The sequence below is a fragment of the Arabidopsis lyrata genome (genome assembly GCF_000004255.2).
Source record: "Arabidopsis lyrata subsp. lyrata unplaced genomic scaffold ARALYscaffold_1, whole genome shotgun sequence".
Classification (NCBI taxonomy): Eukaryota; Viridiplantae; Streptophyta; class Magnoliopsida; order Brassicales; family Brassicaceae; genus Arabidopsis; species Arabidopsis lyrata.
This window is the reverse complement of record NW_003302555.1, coordinates 21,583,618-21,592,449: the sequence shown is the minus strand read 5'-3', so window position 1 is coordinate 21,592,449 and position 8,832 is coordinate 21,583,618. Positions and strand designations below refer to the sequence as shown.

Sequence of the window (8,832 nt, the reverse complement as noted above, 5' to 3'; positions counted from 1 at the left end):
TTGAGCTGCTAGACGCCCATGTTTGAGATGTCTTGTTGCGACTGGTGAAGTTCGTCTTACGCTTTATCTGTTGTTCTACTTGGACAGCTAGATGCAACAGCTCATGCAACCCGCTATACTGCGCCCTCTCTACCTTCCTTTGAATTCTTTCTTGCAGGCCGTCTATGAATTGGGCCATCAATGCTTCTTCAGACTCCTCTATCTCTAGGGAGTTCATAAGCTTCTCAAATTCCTCAAAGTACTCATCTACGCTTCTGGTTCCCTGAGACAACTTACGAAAACGTTTTTGTAAGTCTCTATGGTAGTGTTCAGGAACATACCTAAGCCGTAGAAGGTATTTCATGTCACTCCATGTCACTACTGGTCCAAAACGTTGCCTCCTTCTCTCAGCCACGTTTCTGTCCCACCATGCGAGTGCATTGTCAGTGAGCTGCGCGGCTGCAACAGCTACTTTCCTGCGTTCTCCATAGCTATAACACTCAAATATATGCTCTAGACGTCTCTCCCAATCCATGTAGACCTCTGGATCAGATTTTCCTGCAAAAGTAGGTGGTGTTAGTTTCAGGTCTTTATAAGTGTCACGAGGTTCTACTCGTCTAGCTTGATTCATTCTCAGAGGGTCTTCTCTTCGTTGGTGTTGGCGCAACAAAGGATCAGGGGGTATGTCATCTTCCTCCACGTCCAGAATCTCATCATCCTCTTCACGGATGTTTCTCCTAGCTTGAACATTCCTCTCTCCAGCTCTAGGCTGAGGTGGTGGAGGTTGTTCCAATCTTCCAACCCGGTCTCCAATTCCTCTCATCTCCTCTCTCATAGCTGTGAGCATTTGCATGATAGCATCCTGGGGGACTTCATCTCCGTCAGCCATAGTAATCCTTAGGCGTTGTTGTCACTTGCACTCAACAAAAACAACAAGAAATTAAAGGTACCACAGAATTGAAAAGTGCTAAATGCAAACAGAAACAAATAAAACAAAATAAGAACAAGTAAACAATTTCTTTTGATTTTTTTTTTTTTTTTTTTTTTTTTTTTTTGGTTTTAATAAAAAGACTTGAAACAGGCACTAATCAAAACTAACAACCTAGAAAACAGAATCAAACGAAACTTTTTATGGGGTTTTTCTTTTTATAATGAAACAGAAGCAGAAACAAGCAACAAAAGTTTTAAAACAAGCTAATTGAATTCTAAGGGATAGAATGGATAGAACCTGAGGTAGGAACCTTAGGCTCTGATACCAAAATGATATAAGACTCGGTTAAGAGACTTATAAAGGCGCAGGAACTGGCTCGAGTGGCGGACTCGACTGGCGGTCTCGACGTTAGGTCGAGCTTGCCGGTTTGAAGCGTGGACGAGTGAATACGAGGAGGATCTGCGAGTGGCGGTCTCGACCGGCTATCTCGACGTTAGGTCGAGCTTGATGTTTTGAAGCGTGGACGAGTGAATACGAGGAGGATCGATGGGAAACTTAAGCTGGCTGTAGCGCACTCTCTTAAGTTTCTGTGGGTGAGTTTATACGACAAGACTCAAAGGGATGAGGCTTGAAGTCGATGCGGAATCAAACAAGCTGGCTGTGACGCTCTCTCTTGTGAGATCAAAGGATGGATGTGAAGTGGATCGATGGCACCACAGAGATGATGGAAGGATCTCTGATACAGCAGGGCACTCGAGCTTAGGTGAATCACACAACCTAAGAACAAGCAAAAGTCTCTACAAGGCGGCGGCTTGAGAGGAAGAAAGTTCTACTTTATTGATATGAGAAAAAGCGTGAATGTTACAAAGCTGCAGGGGAACCTTATAAAGGGGTTCGTCAGCTAGCCCTAGGGCGACTCAAATAACCAAAAACGACACAGCAACAGGACTTAATGGAAATTAAAAGAAAAGGAAAGTACTTAAACAACAAAAATGGAAAATAAGCAAAAACAAGCTAACTACGATGCTCACTTGCTGGGGCTCGTTCCCTGGTCTCTTGGGAAGCTTAAACCACTAGGAGAACTCATTCTTACCTGCACAAATCATAAATATTGAAAATACCTGGTTTCGGCTTGAAGTGAGCTTGCTTGAGGCTGAAGTGGTCTTGTCTGGGTCTGGTCCGTCCAGCTTGATTTCCTTGATGGTTTCCTCCTCTTGGAGTCCTTTGAGCTCTAATTGATGAAGATCTTCAAGAGTTTCCACGTGATTACCTTCAAGCTTGTCTTCTTGTTCTACTTGAAGCTTGTTGGTTCCATTGATTGTCTTGGACGTATCTTGCAGCTCTGAAGTATTCTTTGTTGAAATCTTGATGTTTTTAGCTCCTACACCTGCCAATGAAATAGACTTACAATGGGTTTCGGTTGGAGTTGCTTCCTTGAGGCTGAGACGTGCAAAGTCCTCTGTTAGGTCCACATCGGGTGCACTTGAGCTTTCTTGAGAAACCGTAGATACTTGAGTGATTCTGGACATCTCTCCAAGTTCCATGGTGCTGAGTAGAGTCTCTACAGCCTTGTTAAACCCTTCCTTGAGCCTTCTTGCCTTAGAACGAGTCATTGGCCCATCCTTAACTTCGGGAATGTTTGGTTTGTCTTGGTTTGATTCACAGCTTAGGTCGATGACCTCATCATTGGCAGAAGGTGAGCTTATTAGAAGCAAAAGATGAAATTCGTCAGCATATAGAGGAAATAAAGATGCTTAAAGAATCTGTAAAGACCAGGAATGATCAAGGTATCAGTGGTTCGACGAATTTGGAAAGTGGGTTAGGGAATAAATACGAGCAAGAGAAGACAAAGCTTGAAAGTGAAGTTATGGGTGCTAATGAGAGAGAGAAAATGCTTCGGCAGTTCATTGTGTTGTCTTGGGGATCCTTCATTTTTGTTATTGCCATGATACTTGCAATGGGGAAGTAGTTTTCGTTTTGTTGTTGTTGTTTGAATCTGAATATGTTTTGTTTGTTGTTGTGGTATGAAAAAAGTTTGTAAGTCTTGTTTGAACTAATGGCTTAAAGTTTCATAAAAAGTCATTCAGTTGAGTCAAAAGAGCCGTTTAGTGTAAAAGATCCCACCAAAAATATACAAGGATCCCACCAAGACAAACACCATTCGACATAGTTAGTAAATCATCATCCTACATATCCTACATCATAAAGATCGTAAAAGACATTAATAAGATCAGCCTATTTCTTGCCAGGCTGCCAAACATCAAACACTTTATCAGTCCATGGGGACATAAAGAAAACAGGCGGTTTAGGAGCTTCATCTTCTAATTGTTCACCCACTGTTTCTTCTTGATCACTGTGAGTCTCTTCACCACTAGCTTCATCTGCTGCTTCTGTACCACTATGAACTTCTTCAAAATCAGCTGCTTCTGTACCATTGTGAACTTCTTAAAAGAAAGCTTGAAACCGAGGATCATCGTGCACACATTCTTCTACATGATCTTCCCCTTCATCTGGTACACCTTGTTCCTTTGCATTTGTTTCTGGTGCAACCTCGTCAACACATTCTTCATTTCCGTCTACAGAATCTGCACCATCATCACCTACTCCTTCTTCCTCGTCTTCTACCCCATGATTTGGAAGAGGAAACGGTGCAGGTGAACAGACGCCGTTGTCAATGTATATGTCGACTTTACCACCAACCACAGCCTCACGACACAACTCCCTAATCCCACCATCTTTGTCTGTCTTGATAACCCTTGCTGAACTTATGTCCTCATGCGGAAGCTTGTACGAGATTGCTTCGACTACACCATTCACTCCCTTTTCTTTGCAAAAATCCTCGAAGATTGACCATGTCATCAGATCAGGATCCATCAACATGTCTTTTTCCTCGAGCCCTCCAATGTAATCGAACGACTTGTCCTTGATTGATACATCTCCTCGGTAGTGGATGTTGAGTTTCAAACACTCGAAATCACTAGAAAAGAAAAAAATTAACTTGTTAATCGTGGTAAACAAAGTAAAACAAAATCGATCCAACCCAAACCCATAAAATTTTGAAATGGAAGAACCCTAAAAATTCAAATCGACAGACAAAAAAAACACGAATCGACATACCTCATCTCTTCGATATACTATCCACTGACTCAACACAGATAAACCGATCAAACGCATACAATCATCGCCTCTCTGAATTTCTAAGGAGATGAAACGAGGGAGAGAATAGAGAGACTTTGCGAATTAGGGTTTATGATTTAGGGTTTGTCGATCCCAAATCGATTTGGGAGAAACTAATGAGGGTACTGTAGTCTTTTCATTAGGCCAATTAACCGCGTTTTGTTAACCAGTAATCCCGGTTTAGAGATTCCGTTAGCCGATTAAACATCTGTTAAGTCGGATGTCTTAAACGACCATCAATTAAAAGATTACGAATTAATTGACAACAATTAATTAAATAGGGAAATTTTATACCAATGAAAAAGAATTGGCATTAAACTTCCAAATAAAAATTACTTGGGGTTTTTTTTGGGAATTTTCCCAAACTAAAAACCTATAAGTTGGACGCTCTAAAAATAGGCAAAAGTCATGAAAAAAGGAAGACAAAACTTTATATTAGGTAATGGAGTATTAATTCAACACCACAAGATGGGTTCGACAAGAATCTCGACATGTAACAATTGTTAATCTCTTCAAACAAGGCACCGGGATAACTAGAGTTGTGTGTGCGCTAACACTGAGGCAGGGAAAAAGGGATTTTCATACCCGTACTATCTGCACCGTGGATTTTCATACCTCGACAATTTTGTAGGGTATTTTACAACCTAAACTTCAATAAAATTTGAATTTCATACCTATACTTGATACAACACGCGCAAATATGCAGTCTCTATCAACACGGGTTATTCGCCACCCCAATGCTGCTGAGTCTTCTTACACATGTACGCTGTATCAAATATAGGGTATGAGATTCAAATTTTATTAAAGTTTAGGTTGTAAATACTCTACAAAATTGTCCAGGCATGAAATCCACGGCGCAGACAGTACGAGTATGAAAACGACGTCGTTTTGATACACGTCAGCGTACACGTGTATGATGACTCAGCACCGTAACAGAGTTGACTAACACCCGTTAGATTGACTCCGATATTTGCACGTTGTATCAAGTATAGGTATGGGATTCAAAATTTTTACCCTACAAAATTGTCGAGGTATGAAAATCCACGGTGCAGATAGTACGGGTATGAAAATCCCCTTTTCCCCACTTAGGCATCGATCCAAAATCAAATCTTCGACACTTGGTAGAATAGATAAGATAAGAGATAAGGCCCAAAGCATGTGCGAGTGTGTGACAAAGATTCATCGCTCGGATACTTTCACACGGCTAGGGTGAAAGCACGTGTGACAAACAAATACTTTACTAATTCATATTGGGCTGATAGGCCCATAAACTGTATTTGTACTAATTCATATTGGGCTGATTGGCCCATAAACTATATTTTACTTCGTCTTCTTCCAATTGTCTTTGAGCCGTCGAACAAAACAACAAACAAGAGTGAAGAGACCAAACCCTTGAGGAACAAAACTGAAAAAATTGAAAATTAGGGTTTAAGCTTTAAACTTTAAAGCAGTCACCAAATCCAGCAACTCTCCTGTGGAAGCCATGGGACGCTCTCGAGTTCAAGTTAACAAAGCTCACAAGACTCGATTCTCCTCTAAATCTTCTCGCAATCTCCACAGGACTTCCCTCCAAGGTAAACCCTAAATCCTCAACAATTCGTCTCTTTCAATCTTCAGATACTGAAAAAAGCTTTCGAAATTGATCCGTTTTATCGAATCAGATAGCAACCGGATTGGGAAATCGGATAACAACTATGTTAAAGGTGCTAAAGCTGCTCGTGTTCAACGTGGAAAGATGCTTCGAGAGCAGAAAAGAGCAGCAGTTTTGAAGGAGAAGAGAGCATCAGGAGGATTACACAGTGCTCCTCGTGTTATCGTGAGTTTTACATTTTGTTTGATGTGTGTTTGTTGCAATGTTCACTTATGTTTGTATTTTCTAATGATGATAGGTTTTGTTTCCTCTCTCTGCTTCTGTGGAATTGAATTCACTTGGTGAAGATGTTTTAAAGCTATTGTCTTCTGATGGTTCTGGAAATTGTTCTTCAACAGTTGCATCTTCTGAGTATAAGCTAAGAGCAACTGTATGTGTATTCCTTGGTGGAACTAATATTGGTTTATATATTATGTTGAATATTTGTGTGATCAATGCTGCGACTTTATATATCACAGGTCTTAAAGGCGCCTCACGGAGATCTTCTGACATGTATGGAAATGGCCAAGGCATGTGAATTGTTGTCTGCGTTTGTTGGTTCTTTCCGCGAGGAGAGTTTGTCACAGGTGGTTATTGATTTTTTTTTTACTGGTAATAGGTTGCTGATTTGATGGCTTTTGTTGCATCTGCAAGCGCTCCGTTGGAAGAGAATAGCTCTAACTTCATAGATTCATTTGGAAGTCAGTGTCTTTCTGTGCTTAGATCAATTGGTCTACCAAGCACCACTGTGTTGATCCGTGTAAGTTCTGGCTTCTCTATGTTCATAGTGACCAGGTTTCTGGTTTCTCAAACTTTTCTTCTCAAGGTCGTTTTGTATTATTGCAGGATTTACCCAGTGATGTGAAAAAGAAAAATGAGATGAAAAAGATGTGTGCCTCTCAACTTGCTTCTGAATTTCCCGAGGATTGTAAGTTTTATCCAGCAGATACCAGAGATGAGTTGCATAAGGTATTTGTTCTGAATGATATACTTTCTTATATTATTTACTGAGTTGTTTTTAATAGATTTAATGTCCTTAGTTTGTCGAGGTTAGTCTAAATGATGCAAATCCATATTTTTGGTTTGCAGTTTATGTGGTTATTCAAGGCACAAAGGCTTACTGTACCTCACTGGCGAAGTCAACGACCATATGTTGTGGCTCAGAAGGTGCTTGCTTTATACTTATATTCATAACATGTCATTTGACCCCGAGAAAAAAAGGTTTCATAGAAAGTAAAATATCTCCGATTTTGAATGATGCATTTAGGTTGGGATGCTGGTGGATGATGAAAGCTCAGGAAAGTGCACTCTACTTCTCTCTGGTTACTTGCGTGCTCGCAAACTGTCTGTAAATCAGCTGGTAATCAAGCCATTCAGCTATCTATATCATACCTTATGCTATACCCATGGATCCCTTGTTTATTTTATTTTCTTAAATTAGGTCCACGTATCTGGCGTTGGTGATTTTCAATTCTCTAAAATTGAAGTGCTGAAGGATCCCTTTCCTTTGAATGAAAGGAAAAATCAGAATTCCATGGAATTAGATGATTCACATGATGAAGAGGTATATATGATATTTTCTTTAACAAACCAACAAACTATTACTTTAGGAAAAATACATTAAGTTGAATGCTAAAACTACATCCTTCAGATATAGTTATAAGAGAAGAGGTTATAGACTTATAGTTTGTTGAAATTCTGTCATGATATCATTTTACGATTAATTTCATTCTTAAGAAATATGATGTTATTGTGCTTTCATAATGTTTATTTTCGTCTTTCTTCTCTTTGTAAGTTCACTTTCTTTTTTGTGCCTGTGTTTGATTTGACCAGGTATTGAAGTCTCTGGTTCCTGATCCCATGAAACAAGAGCCTTTAGTAGTTGAAAACACTCCAGATCCTTTAGCAGGGGAACAGGTAAGTCTGATTAGTTCTCTAAATACAGAAGGTGGCAGTTGGCTTGTGTTGTTATCTGTTCTGGGAAGTCACTTGTCGTGTAATTTTCCCACTGTGTAGACATGGCCAACAGAGGAAGAAATGGCTGAGGCTGACAAAACTCAGAAACAGGGAAATGTAAAGAAGAAGACTTTGCCGCGAGGGACTTCAGAATATCAGGTTCCTGGATGATTTTTAACCTGATGTTTTTAGCTTCATTTTAACTATTCTTCTGTCTGGTGCAATTTTCCTCACAAATAAATGTTATAAGTGGGTGGCCCTCTTATTTTTGGGTTTTATGATTTGGTTTGCAGGCTGCTTGGATTGTGGATGAAACAGATGAAGAGGATTCCGATAATGGTGATTCCGATGATAACGGTATGGTATTGGATAGAGGAGACGATTCCAATCAAAAAGGAAGGTATGACCAAGAATTTGAGGATGATGAAAAATCATTGAACCTGCGTGATATTGATACTGAAACTCAGAATGAATCCGAAATGATGGTATACATTTCCGTCCACATACTTTGTGACTTACGAAACAGTATTTGTAGCTTCATTGCATTTTTGTTCTCGTCGAGTATCTTGGTAGTGTTATAATCCAATTTGCTCATTGTTCAGGACGATGAAGACTTGACAGAAGAACAAATTAAGGATGAAATCAAGAAAATCAAAGAGGCATATGCTGAGGACGAGGGTTGGTGTTTATTTCCTCTGTGCGGAGTTTATTTCTGTACGAGTCATCGTGTGTCTGTGTGTAAAATGCCAAAATTCATTTGAGTCCTTTAGAGTTTCTGAATCTCTCATGTGCTAATTGATTTTGTCTTTTCTGTTTTTACTCATTAAGATTACAATAATTGAAATTTATTTTTTTCTGTTATGTTTTGTCAGAATTTCCAGATGAAATAGAGACTCCCATTGATGTTCCTGCAAGAAGACGTTTTGCAAAGTACAGGGGTCTCAAATCCTTCAGAACCTCCTCGTGGGATCCAAATGTAGTAACACTGATCTTGATGTGAAATTCAATATTGTTGTTTCTTGTTTCACAGAAAGTGTTGATACTTTTTATAATTATTGGCAAATGCAGGAGTCTTTACCTCAGGACTATGCCAGAATTTTTGCTTTTGATAATGTCGCCAGGACTCAAAAGCTTGTGCTCAAGCAAGCCCGGAAGATGG

General features: G+C 39.7%; 1 protein-coding gene across 1 annotated transcript in view; it reads left to right on the top strand.

The window, feature by feature from the left end:
* The first annotated feature begins 5,463 nt into the window (after positions 1–5,463).
* Positions 5,464–8,832, top strand: part of LOC9327300 (pre-rRNA-processing protein TSR1 homolog) — a 4,934-nt gene continuing 1,565 nt past the window's right edge. The window contains 15 exon segments of the mRNA XM_021012548.1: positions 5,464–5,661; positions 5,749–5,903; positions 5,977–6,108; positions 6,197–6,247; positions 6,337–6,477; positions 6,564–6,686; positions 6,807–6,884; positions 6,985–7,077; positions 7,159–7,281; positions 7,551–7,634; positions 7,734–7,832; positions 7,967–8,158; positions 8,276–8,351; positions 8,546–8,649; positions 8,742–8,831. Of these exon segments, the coding sequence (XP_020868207.1) occupies positions 5,571–5,661; positions 5,749–5,903; positions 5,977–6,108; positions 6,197–6,247; positions 6,337–6,477; positions 6,564–6,686; positions 6,807–6,884; positions 6,985–7,077; positions 7,159–7,281; positions 7,551–7,634; positions 7,734–7,832; positions 7,967–8,158; positions 8,276–8,351; positions 8,546–8,649; positions 8,742–8,831 (1,632 nt within the window). The 5' untranslated portion in view covers positions 5,464–5,570.